The following is a 23,306-nucleotide window of genomic DNA, read 5'->3' on the forward strand; positions in this document are numbered from 1 at the left end:
AGGACATGGAGTTAATGGGTGGTAGAGATGGACTTTGAACTCAGGGCTAATTCCAGTGTCCACGTGTTTGACCACTGTCCTATGCTGCCTCCATGGAGAGAGAAGGACAAGATCTCAGGGAACAACAGGGTCGTGGAGACGAAGGTTTGCATGCGAGTCTGCGATAAACTGACAAAAACCAGGTCAGCTTTTCTTCGAGTAACAGTGATGACCACAGACACTGAGGGTCACCTACCCCAAAGCCCATTTCTCCTTCTTCAGTGCCGACAGAATTCTGCTCTTGTCCGGGAACACCCTCCTCACACAATCCAGGTGAATCCTGACTGGTCTAAGCCGATCTTAGGGGCGTCATCCCTCTTGGCTGTGATTGGTTCACTGGTGGGCATGTGATCCAATTAGCTCCTGTAAAAAAATTTTAATTGTGGTGAAATATACATAACATGAAATTTAACATTTTAGCCACTCTAAAGTGCCAGTTAACTCTTTAAAAAGAGACAGCTGGAGGAGCCAGCCTGGTGGCACAGCGGTTAAGTTCGCACGTTCTGCTTCCATGGCCCAGGGTTTGCTGGTTCAGATCCCCGGTGCGGACCTACACACCAGTTGGCAAGCCATGCTGTGGCAGGCATCCCACATATAAAGTAGAGGAAGATGGGCACAGATGTTAGTTCAAGGCCAGTCTTCCTCAGCAAAAAGAGGAAGATTGGTGGCAGATGTTAGCTCAGGGCTAATCTTCCTCAAAAAAAAAAAGAGAGAGACAGCTGGACTTGTTGCTGGGACTTGGTTGGTGAAGACTGAGTGCCTGGAGCTGCTGCAGCTATCTTGTGATCCTGAGGATAGGAGCCAACACACTGAGGATGGTAGAATGAGAATATAGGAAGGAATCTGATGTGGTTGCTGAGCTGCTGGATCGTTCCTACCTCTGCCTTTCTTCATACATGAGATAATAAACCTCCTGGCTGTCTAGGCTATTTTGAGTTGATCTTCTACTACTGGTAGCTGAAAGTGTACTGATACAGTGGCAATGCAGGAGGTAGAATAGTTCTTGCCTGGAAAAGGTATAAGTATAAGGAACTTTCTCATCTCTAGGGGCTACTATCCTGGCCCGGGTCCACTGACCTTTGGTTCTAATGAGAATGAAGATCTCGTCCTGGGTAAGTAGTGATTGTGACCTGGGACATCATTGAATAAGCTTGCAGGATCTACCAAAGGTACAGTCTTGGCCGTCTGGGGGTTCAGTTCACCAAACATTGATTAAGTATGTCCACGGTGCTGGGATCATCAGGACGAATCGGACACAGCCTCCGCCCTGGAGGGGCTCACAGGCAGTGGGAGAGACGATCGCAGGCCAGCAATGAGTCCTGTGTGGGTCTACGCAAGATCCGGACACTGACTTGCAAAGTAGCGGGGGAACTTCACGCAGGCAGTTTGAAGGACGATAAAAGAAGGGTCAGAAAAGCAGGCATTTCTAGGTGGAATGAACAGCCTATGCAAACTCAGGGCGACATGGCTGTCTCAGAAAAAATTACAAGTCTTTTAGCCTCATGGCAACAGGACTGGCCACTTACACGCCGTCTGTCTCTGAGCAATTTACTTGACGTCCCTGAGGCTCAGAATTCACATTTATAAGAAAAAGAGAAAAGAAAGAAAGTGAAATGGTTGCGAAATAAGGTAACAGAATCTATATGCCAACCACAATGCTGGCATCTATTAGGTGTACACGAAATGCTCTTTATTATTCATCCATGCTTGTCACATGGTTCTAATTCATTATCTTCCCTGACCCAGGTGGCTTCCTTCCCTTTCTCACTCATTCCTGAGCCTGGTAGCCAGGGCCCCAGACTCCCGCAGACTTGTCCTCGGGCAGGAAACCCGAGCCCGCTGCCTGGCCCGACGGCTTCTAAGGCTGAGTGGTTTGTGTTATTTCTTCTCTTTTCTTTCTCTCTCTCTCTCTTTTTCCCTAAATGCAACAAAATAAAACCAAACAAAAAGCCCAACGCCTGGCGTGGCTCGTCAGGGAGTTATGCAAGTGTGTAAAAAAATAAAATAAAATAAACACTGAGTTTTCAGCGTTTGGGGCTGTTTGATTAGGCACAGAGCAGCCCCAGCGGCCGGTGAGAGCAGGGACAGCTCAGGGCAGAGGGGAGAGGAAAGGGGCCTGGGGGGTGGGGGGGGGGGCCCAGGACCAACTCGGAAATGGCACTTTGCCTCCTGTTAACTTGGCAATGCTCTGGCTGAAGGAGCCCAGATGCTGGCATTTGGGACCCAACAGCTCCACTTTCTCTGGCCATCCACTATCCCTGTTTCCTGGCCATCAGGACACACCAGGGGTCACTCCATCTTTTCCTCTGTCACTGTGAAAGACCCTGTGCCCTCGTCTCAATACTCAGGCTCCCCCTCCTCTCCTGAGAAGGAGATTCCAGTCTGCCCTGATTACTCACCACAATCAGTAGAGCTTTTCTGCTCTAACTTAAACTCCTGCTAACTGCCGTTTTAGCCCATTTTCCTTTACCCAATCTGAAAGGAAGCTGGAGAACAGCTGTTTGCCACCCTAAGACACGAGCCTCCCTCCCTCCCTTCTTCAGGCTTGACTTCAACATCCTCTGGGTCACTGCAGGTGTCTGCAGCCCTTCAAGACTCATTCCACAAACATTTATGGAGTCCCGACCATTTTCCAGGCATTTGCATCCTTCATTTCACTTGAACCCTCAAAACAGATGAGAACCCTGAGGCTCAGAGAAGTTAAGTAACTTACGCATGGCCACACAGCTGGTAAGTGATGGAGCAGGGATTTGAAGGGAGGTGTTATTTCAAGATCTCTCCTACTCCTCTTAGGGCTCTGTGGGGAGGTGTCCTCACCTGGGTTCCCGGGATGTTAGAGCCTCACATTTCCTCTGAACTGGAAGATGCTCTGAAGATTTGACCCTGAGAGGAAGAGGGCGTGGCCAGGACCACAGGCCCTGATGAGCCCGTCCCTTGTCACTTTTCAGGTTCATGATAGGGAAACTGAGGTTTTGCGAGGCTCCCTGGCCCTGTTCTGACGCCAAGATGCCTGGAGCTGCAGCCGGTGGCTGGCGGCATGGAATCGCCAGGGTGCAGGGTGGGGTAGGGGAGGAGGCAAGAACAGAGGATCTGCGCCAGGGTCCAGTGAACGTGGGGGGCCGCCAGCCCTGCGCTCCAAGCGCAGCACCGCAGCTGCGGGCTAGGGCTTGCGGGAGGGGGCTACGGACTCCCGGGCCTGGCGCTCCAGTCCGTTTTTTGCTGCGGATCCCGGGAAGGGGGGCCGGCTCGGGGGTGGGACTGCAAAGGGGGGGATTCCCTCCCTCGTGTGAGCGGAGGACCGGCCCCTCTCCGGGCTGAGAGCTCCGGCCGATCGGAGGCGCGACGGAGAGCACGAGCAGCGGGCGGAGAGCGGGGAGCGGACCGCGGGCGTGGGGGCATCGCGGGGAGCGAGGGCCGGACCGGGCCGCCCCGAGGACCGATGCGCCGGGTGGGGCGCTGGCCCCGGAGGGCGTGAGCCGCCCGCAGATTGAGCAACTTGGGAACGCGCGGGCGGAGCGCGGACGCCCAGGACAGTCCTGCGGCGGGCGGGCAGGCGAGCCGGCCGCGCCCTCGCCCCTCCTGGGCCTGCACCCGCCGCGGCTGGCAGCGCGGAGGTGAGTCCCCCCTGAGCTGCCCGGTCCTCCTCCCCAGCGCCCCCTCTCCCGGGACCTGGGAGCCGCGGGCCCTCCCGTCGGGGCTTGGCCGAGGTGAGTGCGGGGGTGAGCCCGTGAGAGCAAGGGAATTTCTGACCGCTCTCTGGTCAACGAGTGTGGGAGAGGGCACCTCCTGGACCCCCTCCTGCAAGCCCTGCCACCCCCAGCACCCGCCGTCATCCCTCAAGCCATTGGGCAGTCCGCTCCTGGTTGCTGCCTCGGGTTCCCCTCAACCCGGCAGCCCCCTGTGAGCGTCCTCACTCGTAGTTCTGAATTCTCGAAGTCCACCAGCCCTATTCACCAGCACCCCGAATCCAGAAGCTCTTGATTCTAGGATTGTCCCATGGCCCCTGGTTACCCGCACCCCAGTCCCGTAGCCTGGGCCCGGGTCCGACGTGGCAGGCGGCGTGCGCCGCGGGCCCCGGTGCGCTGCGAGGTGGCGCGGCTGACTGGCCAGTGGGGTCGGGCGCTAGGGGAGGATGGTGTGGCTTGGCTGGGGAGAGGAGGCGGCTGTGTTGACCCGGGGCTCCCAGGAGAGCAAGGACAGATTCTGGGTGCGCGCCCTTGGGGGCAGGAGCTTTCTTATGAAACCGGCCCCTCGGACTTGCAGAGTTGTCTGGATTTGGGGGGGGGGCAGTCACAGGGACTTCAGGCCCGCCTCCCCTCCCCCTGCACCTGTTGGCCCTCCCTGGCATAGTGGGGAGGGAAGAAGCCTTTGCGCGCTTGGAGCGATGATGGAGGGACGTGAAGGAGCCTCTCCCCGCTGCCCCTGGTGTTGGGGCGCGGAGAGGGGGCCCAGCACCTGGCTTGGCTCTGGCGGACACGCTAATCCCGACGGGTCGGGCAAGCACGTAGTACTTGGTCCCACCCCCAGCCCAGCAATTCTTCGATCCCTGCCGGCCAGCCCGCTCCATGGCCCAAACTCTCCACCCGCAGCAGGTCTCGGGGAGGACTAATGAGAAATTATCGGGATGGTTTACATTTTTGGGTGCGTATCTGGCCTCAGACGGAGTACCAATTTGTCCTGATAGTGTTGCAGGCAGAAAGGTGAAAGTTATTCCAGCCTTCTCCAGGGAACTGAGTCCCGCCCTCAGCTCCACCCCCAGCTGTGTCCCCCTCTCCAGCCTGTGTCCTCCCCTCCCTGGACCACCTAGCAGGAGCCCCTCTCTCCTTGATCTCCCGCCCCAGCTCTGGCTCTGTCTCCTGCAGCCTTCCCGACCTCTGTCGCCTATTCCCCAAGCTGCGTCATGCCCCACATCCTTCAGCTCCTGCCCCTTGCCGGGCCCTCCAGATACCCAGTCCTGAGTGGCAAACCATTGCTCACTGACTTGATTGTAACCCTAAGACCTTTAAACTCTCAGCACCAGTAAAATGGGAATAATTCTGCCTTCCTCCCAGAGTTGGAGTGAGGAGTGAATGAGGGCCTAGCACGTGGCAGGTGGTGCAGGCACGTAATGAATGTGGATCCCTCACTCCCACCCTGGCAGAGACAAAATGCCCTTCCTCACCCCCACGGATGCCTGAGACCTTGATCATTGCCAGCACTTCTCCTCGCTGGCTCTGCCTGTGCAGGGGAACGGGCCTCAAAAAGTGGACTGCTCGTGCTATATAGCCCATGGGGCAGAGGAAATCAGACAGAGGAACTAATAGAAATGAAACAGGCTACTTACAGACAGTCAGCAGCTCCCATCTCCTCTCACAGCCCGAGTCTGCCCGGCAGTCTGTGTGTGTGCCCACTGCAGGGGGGTGGGAGGAGGGCAAGGATGAACTGGAAAGACATGGATGCAGGGACCTGTCACCTTCCAGGGCTTGGTACTGCAGGGTCCCTAGACTGAGACCTGTCCAGCTGTTAAAATCACATTTCACATAAAATTCTGAATTTTCAAATTTTCCTTTAATAAGTGAGACTATCTGGTAATATTGAGCCATGATTTCTGCCTATCAACAATCAGCTGGCGTTGAACAGTACATGCTCCCTTGAGGCGGGGCATTTGCCCTCGCGTTCACCCCCTCCGACACCTGGCTTCCCTCCTCTTTGTTGCTTGTATCCCTCGTAAAGTGAACTAGCTCCTTTTCAGGGTTGATTCCATAGGTAGACCTTTTTAGGGGCGCTTGGATCGCTTCCTATCCAGCGATGAGTCGGGGAGGCCCATGTCGCTTGCTCCAGTGAAATTCAGATCCAGATCCTCCTCCCCATTTCCTAGCTGAGATCAGGGTTGGATAGTGATTCCTGGGGGAGTGGACCAGGAGACCCTCACTGGCCAGGTCCAGGTGAGCATGGCAAGGGCTCGGGTGAAAGCTAAGACCCAGGAGGATGGAGGGGGAATTTAGAGAAGTAGAGGGAGGAAAGGGAAGGGAGCTAACCTTTGCTGAGCACTAACCCCGATGTGCCAGGCACCATGCAGGGCGGCATAGGGAGGGCAGAGATGCATATGGGACTTTTTCTGCCCCCAGGACCTCAGGGGTACTGATCACACGGTGAGACCAAAGTCTCACTGAGGTTTAACACCTGATTTGTCTCCCGTGGTCTTCACCAGTGTTTGCCCCGTGTAAGGACTCACGGCACCCTGAGAGTGAATCTGCCAGGGGTCCTCAGACTTCAGTTTGAGAAACGCTCCAATTAAAAGTTAACCCTATCACTGAGTGATCACGTTGGGGCCGAGGCAATCAACCATAAAGACAAATGCAAATATGGAAATTGCATAACAGTGCTCAGCAGGAAGGTTCGGGTCCAGATGGATACAAAAAAACTGTTTATGTTGCTTTTTAGATGACCGTTGGAATGTAGACACAAGATGAAGTGTTGGGCATAGAAAATACGGCATATACAATTGAGCCCTCACTACGTGCCAGGTACCATTCTAAGCAGTTTCATGTGTTAACTCATTTAAGCTATAAAAAAACAACAACCCTCTTGGGGCTGGCCCCTTGGCCGAGTGGTTAAGTTCGCGTGCTCCGCTACAGGCGGCCCAGTGTTTCGTTGGTTCGAATCCTGGGCGCGGACATGGCACTGCTCATCTAAACCACGCTGAGGCAGCGTCCCACATGCCACAACTAGAAGGACCCACAACGAAGAATATACAACTATGTACCGGGGGGCTTTGGGGAGAAAAAGGAAAAAAATAAAATCTTTAAAAAACAAAACAAAAAACAACAACTCTCTTGCAGATAAGGAAACTGAGGATCAGACCAGCTAAGCAACTAGCCCAAGGTAACAGCTAAGAAATAGCAGAGCCAACATTTGAAGCCAGGCCATCTGACTCTGAAGTTTCTGCCCTTAACCATCATTCTCTACGGCCGACCTCTGAGACTATATACTTGGAGCTGAAGACCCCAGTCCGATACGCTCAGCCGGACGTCGGCAGTTGGTGGGTGATGGGGGAGTGTAGTGGGGGCTGGGGAGGATGGGAATGCTTTGGCAGGTCACGCAGGGAGTACTGGAGGGGCAGGTAGGGGCTGGCATTTGGGGGTGGCTGGGGGCATCTCCACTGGCTCCGGCCGCAGAGCCAGGTGGGATCCATCAGCCTCATGTAAACACTTCTCACAAGCAGCTTAACCACTTGAGTGTGTCTGGCCTTCAAAGCTGGTGGGAGAGGCAGAGGAGGGAGGTGCTGAACTCCCTCGTGGGATAATGATTTATCTCCCATGCAGGTGGGCTCTCCTGGGGCCTCCCCAAGAGGTGAAGGGCAAAAGGACTGGGACCGGGGTTGGGAGGGGCAGCTCCACGCTAGCGTTTCAGATTTCTCATTAGTAAGCCAAAATGCAGCCAACCCTCAGAGCAAGCCTGTGAACTAGGCTATTTATCCCCACTCTATAGATGAGGAAACCGAGGTTCAGAGAGGCCAAGTGACTTGTCCAAAGGCATCTGAGCAGTGGGTGGGAGGGTGATGCCTCCCTGGCATCTAGAAAGCTTCCCGAAGGCTTGCTGGTTTCTCCCGTCCCCATGTGAGTGTGAGTGGGTGTGCAGCAAAGTGTGTGGGGCAGTGTGTGGGCGGGCCTCTGTGTGTTTGTGACCCTGTGAGTGTGAAGTGGGGTTTTCGTCCCCTGACTCCCAGGTTGAGCTCCAACTTCCCAGACACATTTCCCTGGGGAGGGACCAGCTCCCCCTGCCCCCACCCCCCCGGGCCAGCGGGTCCAGAGACCTGGCCCTCGCTGGGCCGGGGGATTATCCCCATTCTCTGTGTCTCTGGCCAGGGCGGGCATTGCTGCCTCTTTTATCCTCTGACAAAGGCCAGGCCCGCAGGGCCTGCTGTGTCAGAGTTTCTGTGGCCAGGGGAAGCCTTACTTCCTTTTCTCCCGCCAAGCCCAGAGGGCCACGCAGAGTCTGCCAGCTTGTCAGGGGCCACTGCTCTAGCTCCAGGACAGGTGAAAGGCACAGGGGTGACTCAGCACTGGGAAGAGAAGGCTGAGGGGTCACTCACAGAAAGACAGATAGAGCTCCTCTTCGAGAGACAGGCTATTACTGCAGCTTGAGGTCTGCAGGGCAGACCTAAAGAAGAACTTCCAGCTAGAACTGACCAACATTGGGCAGGGGTGGGGTCAGCTGGTTTCCCGTGATCCACAAGTTTTATTTGAGTGTCCACCGTATTCTAGCTACTTGGGTAGCCGGCTCCAGTCCCAGGTCAGGGAATTCCACAAGATAGGAAAAGCAGTAGATTTCTTCTACAGGGGTGCCAGGTGGGTAGCTTGTAATGTCCAAACATTCTGAGTTCTCACAGTCTCCTAGGTAGGGGACATGGGAGGGTAGGAGGCATAGGTTGGGGGGCCCTATGGTACCCTAGAATTAACCCTTCTCTCTCATCCCTCAACAGGTTGGTTTTTGGAGGTGTCCCTGCTGAAGTGACAAAGAGTTATCCCATGTGACACCCCGAGGTGCCTTTGAGGGAAGCTCTCTGGACTTCCTTATGGGCTGATGGAAAAGTGGGCTCCCCGCACCCTCTCTGTCCCCAGCTGAGATTATGGTGGATTTGGGATCCAGCCCAGGCCTGGGCCTCCTGCTGCTGACCCAGCCCCGGAGGCGTTAGCAAGAGCCCTGCGCCGTCCACCCCACCTCCCCAGAGACCACCCCTCCCACCAGGGGCCTGGAGCTGGCGAGTGACTATGCGGCTTGGGCTGTGTGTGGTGGCCCTGGTTCTGAGCTGGATGCATCTCGCTGCCGGCAGCCGGGGGATCAAGGGGAAGAGGCAGAGGCGGAGTGAGTACTGGAGCGGGGCTGGACCACTGAGGGCCTTGGGGGTGGGAGGGGGCCTGTGCTAGTTTCATTCTGTGGTGACCATTGCAGATTTCTACTTTATACACCTTTGTACATTACTCGGTAGATTATCCTGCTTGTGGATTATCCAGTTTGTGGATTAATTTGTTGAAATTACCCACTCTATAGATCACTCCTTTTGCCTATTTTCCCCTTTGTAGACTCTGCTTTCTAGATTAACCCCTCTCTTGTGAGAATCCAGTTTGTGGATTATGCCCTTTGACATGACACCAGCTTTGTGTGGTATCCATGGAGATGATTGCTGGCCCCGCAGCCAGGATGCGCGGTCCCCTCCGCACTGACGGGAGTCCAGGGCTCCTTTCTTTTACTGGTGGCTCCTTTGGGGCAGGGAACTCTGCACAGCTTGGCGATGGGCAACTGCCTTCCCTGCCCAGATCATGGTTTTTAGCCCAGCCCAGTGGTATTCAGGGAGCTGCATGGGGGGGTGGGGGGGTGGGGTGACGGGGAGGCAAGTGGATGGCAGTCTAGCCCCCCTGCCCTCCCAACCAGAGCGGCTCCACTCTTCCCTGCTTTCCATAAGACTCCGTGTAAGATGTCATTGGAAGAAAGAGTTCTCACAGCTTAAAATAAAATAAATCGTATCATTGTACAGATGGGGAAACTGAGGCTAAGAAAGGAGAAGAGATGACAGGCACAAGGACACACAGTCAGTGTTGGAACCCAGGTCTCCTAATTCCTTCGAGCCCAGTCTTCTTGAAAACAGAGCTTGATAAGAGTTCAAGGTTAGCCTGTCTCTACCGCCCTCGCCGCCCCTCGCAGATTCCTGTCCTAGGCGGTCCTGAGGGAGGTCCTCTTGCCACTGCCAATGTCTTCAGGGATGAGGGTTCAGTTCACACACATTATGTTGGAGAATGGCTACTCTGTGTGAGCGACCCATGCTAGGGAGTGGGCTGGAGGCCTGTGCTGCAGACCCCAAGGCCTGTCTGTCTCTCAGCATCCCCGGTAAGGGAGAGATGTCACGCCCACAGGCAGGCAGCTCCTCTGAAATCTAGCCCAACCACCTCTTGCTCCGCTTTGGAGGCCTGCAGACCGAGGCCTGCCAGGAAAGGTTGAAAGGCAGTGGCGTTTTGTTGGGTCTCCACGGGAGCGGCCAAGGCCAGAACCCAGCCCAGGGAGAGAAGCTCAGAGAGCTGGTGAAGCTGAAAATCCCTGGCTTAACGAACAATTAGAGACGGTTACGTTTAATCAGCAGCGAGCCCTTCATTTTCCTCCCTTCTCATCTGTTGTGGCCAGTGTTTTGGACTCCCCGGGCCAGATGCGGTTTAGCGGTTTATAATCGGTCTCCTCTATTTCCGAGATGAGAGAGAGGACGAGAGGAGCCACTCACAGCCTTGTGGTCCCGCTTCCACTCACACATGCAGAGGTGCACACCCACCTAAACTGGGGGGTCAGAAGACCTGGGTTCGAGTCTTTTGTACTGAAAAAAAAAAGTACCAGCCGGGCCATCAGAACAGGCCAGTCCCAGTAATGCCCAATCAAATGCAGCAATTTTGATGTGTCTGCTTTGAAAAGCCACATCCCACAGCCTCGGCAGCGTGTAACCCCATCTTTATTGCCAGGTGGTGTGAGTGACAGACATCCCTGATGGTGAGATCTGAGGCTGGAGTGAGGTGTGGGGAAAGACTCAGGATGCCATGAGGGTCCAAAATGGACAGAGGCTCAGAGAGGGATGAGGATAGAGCTTGCTAGGCAATACTTGTTAAATAATGACCATAAACCACAAGCATACTTAGATAGGAATACGGTAAGGCTTACCTGAGATGATAGGGGTATCTATCGTGAAACCTTTGTAAAATACCAAGTTCTGTATAGACTTTGGGATGCATGTCATTGTTATATAAACAATGTGTGCACCTTTTTGCCCTAGGGTTTTAGGGGGGTGGGGGAGGGAAGAAAGAGGACTAAGACACCCGTATGTGGCTGCTCTGGCCTCCCGACCACGTAGAGAGGCAGTGGGCAGCCTGGGGGCAGAGGTGGGCTTGCTGTGGATACAGGCCTCAGCTCTGTCCCCCATCTCGTGATGGCACGTCAGGAGGGCAGCTGGATGCCACCGAGTAGAGCCACACACCAGTTCTGAGCTCAGAAATGACTGTTCTCCGGTCTGAGTGATCATCTCCCTGCCTGTTGGGGGAGAAATTGAGCAAAGAACTGTTTAGTGATGAGTTACAAACCCTGGCAGGGCATCCTCCTCCTCTTCCACTCATGAGGACCCCTCCCCACCCTGGAGCCCCTCTGCCCTCACAATCTCTTCTTTGCTCGCTGCGCCTCACCCTCTGCTGACCTCCTTCCCGTCTGGATTTCCTGCCTTCACCAAGGCCTCATTCCCTCACCATCCCTCGCAGAGTGCCCCCTCCCCTTACTGAGTCTCTTCTCCTATCTGATTCCTGGGCCCCCTCACTCAGTCCTGTGCCCTATGAAACCCCCATCCTTCACTGAACCCTGACTCCTCCGGAAGCTGGTGCCGCCTCTTTGCCCCTTCTCACTGTCCCATCCTCCACCCGCACTGACCATCTTCCCTCACTGAAGCCTCATTCGTTCCTTGGGCCATTCCACAAACGTCCACTGCGAACCTACTGAGCCTGGCTGTGGGACACAGAGATGAGTCTTGAGGAGTCCACGGGCGAGTGGGGAGGAGAGCATTTCTATCTGGTTTGTGAATGCGGTGACAGGAGGAACCGTGGGGGGCTGGGAGAGCCCAGAGGAGCGACTCCTGGCTTGTGTTTTGAGTAGATGATCTCCAGGCAAGGGAGTGAGGGTGGGTGAGAGGGAATGGCATTCCAGGCAGAGGGAACAGCATGTCCAAAGGTGTGGAGCCAGGAGGGAGCAGAGGCTGTTCAGGTGATGGCGTGCAGCTGGGAGTAGCTGGAGGAATGGTTCATAGGTGGAGATCTGGGGAGCCCTCGGGTTGTAACTGGAGCGGCTGGGCTCACATCTGTTTTATGCTTGGAGGGTCTTTTCTATTGGAAAGAAAGGTTGTGCTGCTAAAACAAAAAACCTACCACGCCTTAGGATAGAGCCATGAAAGCTGCCTGGGGCTGAGGGAGCAGAGCCGTTCTGGGCGTGATGCTGCGGAAGTGGGCAGAGGTCAGACGGGGAGTACTCTGTACTTGCCGGGCTGGGGAGTTTGCATTTCACCTGACTTGAGCTGTGAGTAATGAGGAGCCACTGAGAGGTTTTAATCAGGGGGCAGCACGGTCCAGCCGCAGGAAGAGGTCAGGGGAGGTGGCTTAGGTGGGAGGCAAACTGGCCAGTTAAAGGCTATTTGGGGCCAGGGGAGAAAAAGTGAAGATCTAAACTAACTCCCAGCTGAGGTAAAGGATGCTGGGTCTTCTCAGGGGGGCACACCGGGGATGACCCTGGGCGCCCCGAACAGACACAGCTCCTGGGAGAGCATGTGCCCTGAGAGGGGTCCTTGCCCGCCCACTTCCTTGCCTCCTCACTGAGGCCCCATTCCCTGTCACCACCTCCCCCGCCAACTGAGCTCAGGTCTCTTACCAAATCGAGATCCTGCAAGGCTAGATACCACCCCAAACCAAGGTCAGCCCTCCTCTGGGTCATGGCAAGTTCCTCTCCACCCCTCATTGACCCTCACTGAACCCACCCTGGGCCCCTCACTCCTTTCCAATCCCACTCCCCGTGTTTTATCGAACACTCAGTGACCTTCATCGGTGTACTCCCCTCCCGGAGCCTCTGTCTCACCACATCCTCAACCCTACCTCTGGGGGGACCCCATCCCTTTGTGGAGCTTCACCCCTTCACTGGGCTCCCATTCAGAAAAAAGACAGGCTCCACCCTCCAAAGTTCTTTCTAGTGGGAGACAAAGACCTCTTAGCAGATAATAATGATGCGAGGTGATATCTACTGTGATAGATTCAAGTCCAGTACTGGGGGTGGGGGAGCACAGAGAAATGCTCCATCTAGACTTTGCTGGGAGGTGTGATCAGGGGAGACTTTCTGGAGGAGGTGACTTTAGTTCTGAGGCTTGAAGGAGTTCGTCAGGCTCAGGAGGAGGCAGAGAGTGCTCCAGGCAGTAGGACCAACGTGCACAAAGGCACAGAGATGTGAAGTAGAGTGATGTGACCAGAGAAACAAAAATAGTTCCGTATTGCTTAGGAGATGAACCAGGTGGGATCAGCTCATGGGAGCCTGTTAGGCCAGGTGGAGGAGCTGTGTCTTAATTCTGCAGGCCACAGGGAGCTATTGATGGATTTTAGGCAGGGGGTGTGACACCATCAGAGCTTTGATTTTAGTAAGATCCTTGGAGGTGAGAAAGCTGGAGGAGAAGGGACTGTGACCAGAAGCCATTCTTCGAGGAGGCAGTCACTGAGCCACCCAGGGGCAAGACCTAATTAAAGGAACATCGACTCGAAAGGGGTTTGGACTAGGATGAAGGAGCCGGAGAAGCAGCAGAGAAACGAGGAGGGCACAGCCTTGCCCTCCTGGCTCAGGGAAGTGGGTTTCACTGAGCGCTTGGGATGGAGGGAGTGGGGGGTGGGGGCAGAGCTGTTGGGGGGCGGGTTTGTGAAGAAGTTGGGAGGGAGGCTCCATCTCTACTCTGAGCGCCCTTCCCCTCACTGAGCCCACCCAGCCTCCTCAGCCAGGCTACGACCCTGCAGGGCTGCCTCCCCTGTGTCATATGTGCGGGAGCCAGATGGAGACTTTCGAACTAAATCTGAGCACGCCTTTCTGGGGTCTCTTTCCTTGCCCCTGGAATACAGCACTGTTTGCCATTCTGTGGATGCACTAGCACTTTTGGTGTCTCAGAGCCTTTGCACTGGCTCTTCTCCTGGCTGGCACACCCTCTTCACCTAGCCGGCTGGGTGAGGGAGTACCCTCCATTGCTCCTCCGTTCACCACAGGGCGTAGCCAGCCCTGCTTCCCGCACGCCTGGCTGGGCCTCTCTTTATGCCTCAGCATCCCCAGCTCCTAGCAGTCCTGGGCATGTATTAGGTGTACAGGGAACGTCTGTGGAATGAATGAACCTTGGTTTCTCCTTTTGAATCATTCTGTAACCCCCCGCCACCCCCTACCATACTCCTTGGACCTCCCCCGCACCCCCTCCAGACCCCCTCTCCCTCTGGCTCTCCATCCCTTCACTGCCCATCCACTTGCCTCTCTAAGCTGAGAATACCTTGGCTTCCTGTCCCCTTCCTCATTGAACTGACTCCTCCCCATCACTGAGCCCCTCTCCTCTTTGCTGAGCCCCCTCCCTCTTCCTCATGGGGCTCAGCTCCCTCAGTCCTTGCCCCTGACCACCCCCACCCCGCTGTCCCTCCCTCTAACCCAGGCCAGCCTTACTGCCTGAGCTCTGACCCTTGACCCTCTGTATCCCTGGGTCTTCACTCCTCCATCACTTACCCTGCCTCTGAGTCTTGTGAACACAGCCTCTGCTCCCAGCTGTCTCTCCTCTCTGTCTCTTTCTGTGCTCTCTGACCCCCTCCTCACTCTACCCTCCACCCTCTGTGCCTTCTGCTCACTCTTCAGCCCACGGTGGTTTGGCTCTCATCCTCACCACTCCTCCAAAACTGCTCATCTCCAGGTCCCCTAGTCAGCTCCTAATGCAAGTGTGATGAGACCTGACCAAGTCTCACTGGCGGGGTCTCCTCCCGGCCCAACTCCTGCGGACGTCTCCTTTCCAGCTTGGTTTCTCTCCCCACTCTCCTCAGTCTCCTCCCACCTCTCAACAATTCCTTCTCAGCTTCTCTCTGAGCCCCTCTTCCTCTGCTTGTCTGTGGAACGTGAGTGTTGCCCCAGCCTCAGCCCTTGGACCTCTCCTCCAGCTGCACAGCTTCTGCCTGGGCTGCCTTCCACCCCGCGGATTCAAACACCAACAACGGCTCCCAGCACGGACCCCTGAGTTCTCTCCCCGTCTCCACCACCAATTTCCCGAATGAGATGGCTCTAGTCCTGCACCTTCCTTGGACTCCTTCCACTGCCCTCTGCTCTCCACCCCACCATGGGCACCAGCAACCTGTTTGTTGCTGATTCCTTACACGACGTCTCATCTTGGCACGTTGAGATGCCTCCTCTGTAGCGTGTGCTCTTCTCTTGGCTTCCATGACTCCATATGCTTTTGAGCGTCTCCTACCTGTCTTCTTGCCCCTTCTCAGCCTCTTGACCCTTCCTTTTCTGTCCTTCTCTTCAATGTCTGATTCCTCTTCTCACCCTTGATCCCCACTCTCCTTGCCATCTCATGGCCCTCCATGCCTTTGATGACAGTTTTCATGTTAAGGACTCTGAGTCTCAACCTCCAGCTAAGACGTTTCTCTTGAGTTCCAGACCCACAGGTTCAGCTGCCTAATAGACATCCTCCCCTGGGGGTCCCACAGGAACCACAACCTCAACACATCTAAAACTTAGCTGGGTCTCCTCCCGTGGTCCCTCTCTCAGTGAAGGGCCAACAGCTACCCCGCCACACAAGCCCAACACCTGGAGTCACCCTTGACTTGTGCTTCCCCACGCCTTCACCCCCATGGATGGTCCAATCCATCACCTAGCCTTGTTGATTTCACTACCTGAATATCTTACATGTGTCTCCTCCTTTCCATCCTCTTGGCTCAGCTCCGTCTCTTTGAACCTGGGAGTCCTCCTGCCTCCAGTTTTGCGCTCCCTGTGATCCATCCTCCACACTGCAGAGCGATCTTTCAAAAATGGAATCCTGACCACGTCTCCTGTTTTAAAGCCCCCAGTGATTTCTCACCGCCTTTAGGATAATGTCTGAACTCCTTTATACGGGTTCAAGACCCTTCCTCATCTTGCCCCGTGCGTGCCACACTGTCTCTTGCTGTGTCACTGATAGCTCTGAAGAAAAACACACACACAGATCTGTTGGTTGAATGGGAGGTGGGCAATGGGATTCTGGGAAGACCTTTTGCAAATCTGTCCTTAACAAAAGTGATAACGGGGGGCCGGCCGGGTGGCACAGTGTTTAAGTTTGCATCTTGTCCCTCGGCGGCCAGGGTTCACCTGTTCAGATCCCGGGTGCGGACATGGCACCGCTTGGCAAGCCATGCTGTGGTAGGCGTCCCACATATAAAGTGGAGGAAGATGGGCATGGATGTTAGCTCAGGGCCAGTCTTCCTCAGCAAAAAGAGGAGGATTGGCAGCAGATGTTAGCTCAGGGCTAATCTTCCTCAAAAAAAAAAAAAAGTGATAAGGAAGGAATAAATAAGTCCAGGAACATAGCTACAGAGGCCTGCAAATGGGACACCTGCCTGACTTAATTTCAACAATGAATTAACCAAAAACTTGAGTTACAATTTAGTGTCTTTGAAGTAGAAATGGTACCTAAAATCTACAGTCACTTATTAATTTGTAATACAGCTGAATAAAGGCCCAAATTGGGAAAATAATCCCCAGAACTTCCTTATAACTTCAATATGACATTTGGGGTGCTTTTGACCTTGCAATGACCAAGCCAGCAAGAACGATATGAATTTTTTAATTTATTGATTAATTAAATGGAAACATTGACTCGATACAAATAAATCCTCTATTTAAAAACAATCAGCCTCACTATACTTTCAGCTTCCCTGTCAGCTCATATTGTCCTACCCCTGGCCTTCATAAACTTTGTTCCCTCTGCCTGGGACACATACTGGCTGTGAAGCTTGTTCAAGTCATTTAACCTCTCTATTTCTTCATCTGTAAAAAGGGGGATTAAAAAAATAATACTATCTACTTCGTGGGTTGTAAGGAATAAATGAGCAAATGCTTGTAAGGCACTAAGAGCAATGTCCGCCACAGAACAAGTGTTCAATGTTTAGTAATCAGCTGCCAGTGTTATCATGATGATTTTGTTGTTATTATTATCATTGTGATGGTTAATCTCCTCTTCCCATCTCTGCTTGCCTTCCTAGCTCTCACTTGTTCTCCTGTTCTGAAATCAGGGACTATTCCCAGAGCAGGTGCTCCTCCCAACAGGAGTGGGCATCCTCATCTCCCTTTTTCGGTGGTGGGAAGGGAGGCACACAAGAGGCAGTGTTTTGCCCTGGGTCCCAGGCAGGGGACTTGGTTCTAGGCTCAGCCGACTCTGAAGTCTGAGCTCTGGGTCCAGCACGCTGCACGTTCTCCTGTGGCTCTGTTCTGATTCCCCAGCTCTCTGCCTCCAGCCTGTATCAACAGCTCCCCGCTCCCTGTTTCCTCGTGAGTGGCTTGTGACTACTCTCCTTCCTGTTCAACTTACTTCTCTTCCACAGGCTTCTCTTAGTGACTGGCCCCACTGTTCACCCATATTCTAGGCAAGAACCTTGGGAATCACCTCCCCCCTCCTATTGGTCGCTCTGGCCATACCGATTGTGTTCCCTAAGCATCTCTCAAATCCTTTTATCTCCATCTCCACTGAACAGAATCTGATTTAAGACTTTCTCATCTTTCTCACCTGGATGATCATGTCAGCCTCCCCCCAGATGGTCCTTCAGTCTCTGGTCCCCACCCAGGCTGCAGGGAGAACCTTTCCAACATGTAAATCAGACCAGATCTTGCTCCTGCTTAAAACTTGCCGATGGCTCCCTGTTGTCTAATCACCTCTGAGAAAGGTCCCAAGAAAAACTCTGCAAAATAAAGGTTCTGTGGCCAAAATGTCTGGGAAATGCAGCTCACTCTGTCCCCCTCTTGGAGAGTCACTCTGCACAGGAGCGTAATGAAAGGGGCAAGAAGCCCCACGGTGAAGAATCCTGTTTAGACTTGTGGGTCCCAGTGGTTCCCAGTCTTACCTGGTGCGGTGGCCTTTTCTCCACATCCTCCTATGAACATCTAGGGGAATCGTGGTCCGAGGAATACTCCTGGGGAAACGCTGCCTGGCAGGATCAAGTTCGAGTCCTTTAGCATGATGTAAAGGGCCTTTCAAGATCAGACACCTTATCTTTCACACTCTCCTCCCCACCCCTCCTGCACCCCAAATTACCTGCACTTCCCCTTGAGTTGTTTGACGCCTCTGTGGCCTTGCTGCTAGAGGGCCCTTATTTCTACTTCCTAATGGACAAATCTCTACTAATTCTTCAAGAGTTGGCCCCAAAGGAGGGCCCCTCCTTTGTCACTCCTTCCCGTCCTTCTTTTTGAGTCCACTATTGCTTGGCCTTGTGGCTGTCCGCATTTACCTGTTTGCAGGTCTCTCTGCGCAACTGAAAGACCAGTTCAGAGTGGCCAGGCGTCTTTGCCTCCACATCCCCAGCGCTCGCCCCTCACATGGTACCTGGGTGGGATTCAGTGAGTGCTGGTTGGACAAATGGTTGAGGGACCTGGACCGGAGGTCTGAGCCTCACTGCCGGGGCTGGAGAGGACACTGCCTCCAAGGATGATTCTAAGCCAGGGTTTCTCAACCTCAGCACCAGATAACATTTTGGACCAGATAATTTGTTGTGGAGGCTGCCCCATGCGTTGTAGGACGGTTAGTGGCATTCCCAGCCTCTGTCCCCCAGATGCCAGTAGCAACCTCCTTCCCCAGTGTGACAATCAAAAATGTCTCTGGACATTGCCAATTGTCCCCTGGGGAGCGGAATCATCTCTGGTTGAAACCACTGTTTAGACCTAAGTGACTCTCGGTGTCTTCTTATCTCTGGACAGGTGGTCTTTTTCTCAGTTTAATCCATCATCCCTCTTGTCCTTAAAACTTCCTCAAGGAGAAAAAACCCTCCTCCCATACCTGAGGCTGAGCTTCTCTTCCTCTGGGGAGGGTAGGGGTAAATTCCAGGAAGGGCACAGCTTCAGTGGCCTCTCTGGGGATGGTGGAGCCAGCCTGGAGGGTGAGCTTGTGTTGTCCCTGGCGCTAGGGAGGCATTTAGGATGGATAGCATCTGTGCTAGTTCCCATGAGAGAGGATCCTGGGGAGGTTTATAAAGCAGCCTTGCAGACAGAGAGCTGCCAGCCTGGTCTGTGCTTTCTGAGAAGCGCATCCATTCGATAGTATGAAACTCCTATCTACTTACTTCCCGTCCTTGCGGGAGCCTGGGAAGGAGGGAGGTCTCTCCTACAGCTGCCTCTCACTCCTGTTCCACCCTTACAGTCAGCACCGAGGGGAGCCAGGCCTGTGCCAAAGGCTGTGAGCTCTGTTCTGAGGTCAACGGCTGCCTCAAGTGCTCGCCCAAGCTGTTCATCCTGCTGGAGAGGAACGACATCCGCCAGGTGGGCGTCTGCTTGCCGTCCTGCCCACCTGGATACTTCGATGCCCGCAACCCCGACATGAACAAGTGCATCAGTGAGTGTGGGCAGGGCTGGAGAAGGGCAGTAGAGGCTCTGGACTCTGGGGGCGGGTGCTTTGAATTGTTGGTGGCCTGCAGGAGGAGTAGAGGGGATACTGAGGAAGGGAGAGAAGGCTTCTGATTCAAGCACTCAGCTGCTGGCCAGACATCTCCCCCAGATATCCCAGCCACATTTCCAACTCCGTGTGTCCACATCAGAACCACGCCTCCTCCCTCCAAACCTGCACTGACCTGTATTCCCACAGGTCACTCTCAGTGTCCCAAGCCATCACCCAAGGTACAGACCTGAGAGCCAGCCTCTCATTTGTGCCACCCCCCATCCATCCAATAACCGAGTCGTCCCTGCTCCATCTCCTGTCTATCTTCACTCCCACTGTCTTGTCCAGGTTTCCATCACCTCTCTCCTGGACCATCGCATTGCCTGTTGACTGTCCTCCAACCTCATCTGGTTCCCTTTGGCCTTCCCTCTGCACTGTAGCCATAAATGAGATTCTGAAACACACAACGTACGCAATCACACTTCCGCTTAAAAACCACTGCTGCATCCATTGACAGCATGGGAATTCAAGCCCTGGTCAGCCTTCTCTCCCCCCACCCCTTCTTCCCCAGGTCTTCTTACACAGCTCCACTCTCCCACACCAGTTAGAGTTCCATGTGCTCCAAGGCACGTGCTGTCACACCTCCATCCCGTCTCAGCTGTGACATGGTGGGGGACACACAATGAACACACTCCAGTGAATAATGCCAATGCCCCCTCCCATCTGTTCAGTGCCTTGGTGTTTAGAATGCATTCCAGATCTAATTCAGTTGAGCCTCATAACAGCCTTTGGAGGGAGCTGGGACCTAAGTGATGGTACCCTTTTTACAGCTGATAACATTGAGGCCTGGAGGGGAAGTGATGGGCCCAAGCTCACCCAGCTCGGGTTCTAATCCCAACTCTGCTATTTATTCATTGTGTGGCTTTGGGCAAGTCACAGCCTCTCAAAACCTCATCTTCAAAATGGGAGGACTAGTTTTTATCTCCTAAGGTTGCTGTGAGAGGCATATGGAAAGCTCTTAGTGTCTGGCACTCAAACAATGGTAGCTGCTATTGTTGCTATTTTTGTTCATCTTTTACCTGCAACCAAACCGGGAGTCAGGAACTAGGAGGCACAGGGGAGGGAGGAGTGGGGGCAGGGAGCTTGTGAGGATGGACGTAGCACCCTGGGGCTGCCCTCTTGGTCCTCAGGGTTTTTGGGGTAGGAGTTCCTGGCTGTGCCAGCTCCTGGGAAACTGGCAGCTCAGGCTTCAGGTGCCAGAGACTGGAAGGCAGGCAGCCCCACCCACAGTCTGGGAAGGGAGGGATCGTGAAGCACCCTGCCTGCTTCCAGCCTAGCCGGCAAGCCCCCTCCCCACCCCTGCTACTTCCCCTGAGGAGGGAGAGCTGGCAGGAGGGGATCAGAGAGGGACCCAGGAGTCGGACCAAGGTGGTTCCTGGAACTTGGTCTTGCAGAGAGAGAGGAATTTGCCCTGAGATTGCTCCTGCCTCCTCCAAGCTGATTCTTTCTGACCTGTGCAGGAGGAGGACCAGGGTTTGGGGTGTTGTGGATGCCCAGCAATGGGCGAAGAGGAGACCACATAGCCACTCTTGGGGGGTCATTGTGTCCCTCAGTTTGATCCTCTGGAGTGCCATGAGATGCTGGGACCCTCCTCTATCACCCTCACTAATTGAAGAGAACCCTGCCCCCTCCTGTGAAATCGGCTCTCTTGGTTCCAGGGCCTGGGATTGGGTTGGGGTTGTCTGACCATGGCAGGAGTCCCAGGAGGCCCTCAGGAGTGGCCCCTTCAGCCACCCCTCCCCCACCCCATCCTTGCCTTCCTTCCTCTTCCTCCCAAGGCTCCTCTGCAGTAGTCACTGCTCCAGACCCAGTCCCGTCCTGTGTGGCGGGGAGTGGATGGGTGGGCAGTGGGGATAGGGATGAGAGGATGTGTCCACTCGAGGCTGAGCCAGAACCCCCAGTCTGGTCCTCCCCTCAGAATGCAAGATTGAGCACTGCGAGGCCTGCTTCAGCCACAACTTCTGCACCAAGTGTAAGGAGAGCTTGTACCTGCACAAGGGCCGCTGCTACCCGGCCTGTCCCGAGGGCTCTGCAGCGGCCAACGGCACCATGGAGTGCAGCAGTCCTGGTAGGTGTGGGGGGCGCAGCAGAGGGTCCAGATCCCAGGGGGAGGGGCAGGGCCTGGAGATCTGAGCAGGGACAGCCGGGCTGGGGCCCTGTGCCAAGAAAGCTTACCCCACGACCACCCTCTGAGGTTTCTCTCAGGACTTTCCCACCCTCTGGACTAAAGATGCCTCCAGCCCAAGGCAGGTGGGAGGGGCTGCCCTGGGGAGTTCTGGGCCAGGAGAGGAGACGTGACCCCTCCTCCTCTTCCTTCTTTCCATCTTCCCTCCCTTCCTGCCAGCACAATGTGAAATGAGTGAGTGGTCCCTGTGGGGGCCGTGCTCCAAGAAGAAGAAGCTGTGTGGTTTCCGGAAGGGCTCTGAGGAGCGGACACGGAGAGTGCTCCACGCCCCTGGTGGGGACCACACCATCTGCTCCAACACCAAGGAGACCCGGAGGTGCACAGTGCGGAGGATACCCTGTCCCGAGGGTGAGCTGCAGCCTCTGCCTCCCTGGGGTTGGGGGTCAGGCACAGCCACAGGAGGTCTGGCCACCTGTGCTTCCTGCCTGTGGCCCAGGAGAGGGCCTCAAGCCAGGGCCAGATGGGGAGCCCCAACTCAAGACCCTCTGCTGTGCAAACCAGTGCCAAGTCCTGGCAGAGGGCAACCCCCAGAACTCTGTGTGGTGGGAGCTGGAAGATTCTGTGTCCATATCCTTCCAGTTTCTCCATTTCTTCTGAGCCAGCAGATGTTGGCACTGGAAGGGCCCCCAGAGGTCAGGTAGGGGTGTGGAAGCGGGTGCTAAGATCCAGAGAGCTGTGATGATCCGGCCAAGGGCATACAGCCTGCATTGGCAATGATGTGGCAGCTGGCCCCAGAGGCAGTAGTGTGGGGTGGAGGAGTGGCAGGCCACCCTGCCTGTCCTGAGACTTGCCCTGAACATCTGGGAAATGCTCTTGGTCCATTGGATCCAAGGTCTGAGGAAGACCTGAGAAAGAGGAGGGTGTCTGGTTCATCGAGGGGTGTGGGGGCCCCCCTCTCAGTGCCCACATCACAGCGTCCTCTGAAGTGGCTGCTGGTCAGAGAAGACCTTGAGGGGACCCTGACTGTGTAAGGAAGCATCTCCAGGCCCCCCCCAGCTTCCTCCCCCCTCCTCTCCTGGGGCCCTTGGCCGTGCCCAGGGCCCCCCTGCTGTGGCAGGATGCCCTTTGTTGACTCTTCCTGCTGTTGGGGTTGCAGGGCAGAAGAGGCGGAAGGGAGGCCAGGGCCGGCGGGAGAACGCCAACAGGAACCTGAGCAGGAAGGAGAGCAAGGAGGCGGGCGCCAGCTCTCGGAGACGCAAGGGTCAGCAAGAGCAGCAGCACCAAGGGACAGTGGGGCCGGTTACCTCTGTGGGGCCCACCTAGGGACATTGTTCAGCCTCCGGGCCCATGCAGAAAGAGTCCAGCGCTGCTCTGTGTGATGAAAGCTTTACTGAACGCGCGTGCTGGGGGCAACACGGACACACACTCTCCTTACATCCATGGACAAAGACACACACACACAGACCTCGTGTCCAAACATGCAACCAACATACATGCACACACGTGCACATGCACACACACAATCGAGGCTGCTGGAGGACACTTCTATCCCTCGGACATCTCTGTGTGAACAGGGTGGGGAGCTGGAGGGCTCATCTCTGCCTGGCAGAGGGCCCAGCAGCACACGCTTGGTTTGCGAAGCTCCCTGTGGACGTGTCAGAGAACCTCTCCCAGCGTCCAAGCCCAAACTCTGCAGAGCGGAGCCTCCTCAGGAGCTGCTAGGATTGGCCCCGTGTGGCAGACAGGAGCCAAAGCTTGGGGACTGTTCAGCATTTCCAGTTGTGTGACTTTATCATTAGAGAGTATTGTTACACACCCATGATCCATATCAGGGCTGCCCTGACTCTGAAAACTGCTTAAAGGTTTATTTCAAATTAAAAACAAAAACCAAATGACCACAGTAGCCACAGACACCGCATT

The 23,306-nt window shown here is 55.0% G+C and overlaps 1 protein-coding gene across 4 annotated transcripts; it reads left to right on the plus strand.

Moving 5' to 3' along the window:
- The first annotated feature begins 3,332 nt into the window (after positions 1 to 3,332).
- Positions 3,333 to 23,282, plus strand: RSPO1 (R-spondin 1). 4 transcript variants are annotated; one of them, XM_070510319.1, is made up of 8 exons: positions 3,333 to 3,746; positions 6,463 to 6,545; positions 6,861 to 7,060; positions 8,504 to 8,886; positions 18,968 to 19,159; positions 21,180 to 21,329; positions 21,606 to 21,794; positions 22,543 to 23,282. In XM_070510319.1, exons 4-8 carry the CDS (start codon positions 8,793 to 8,795, stop codon positions 22,707 to 22,709), a joined length of 792 nt encoding a protein of 263 aa, XP_070366420.1. In that variant the 5' UTR covers positions 3,333 to 3,746; positions 6,463 to 6,545; positions 6,861 to 7,060; positions 8,504 to 8,792; the 3' UTR covers positions 22,710 to 23,282. The 4 variants fall into 4 exon arrangements, with proteins under 4 accessions (XP_070366420.1, XP_070366421.1, XP_070366419.1 ...); XM_070510320.1 differs by having other exon boundaries at positions 3,333 to 3,653; XM_070510318.1 differs by lacking the exon at positions 6,463 to 6,545.
- The last annotated feature ends 24 nt before the right edge of the window (positions 23,283 to 23,306 follow it).

This window comes from Equus asinus, chromosome 5 (assembly GCF_041296235.1).
Source record: "Equus asinus isolate D_3611 breed Donkey chromosome 5, EquAss-T2T_v2, whole genome shotgun sequence".
NCBI lineage: Eukaryota > Metazoa > Chordata > Mammalia > Perissodactyla > Equidae > Equus > Equus asinus.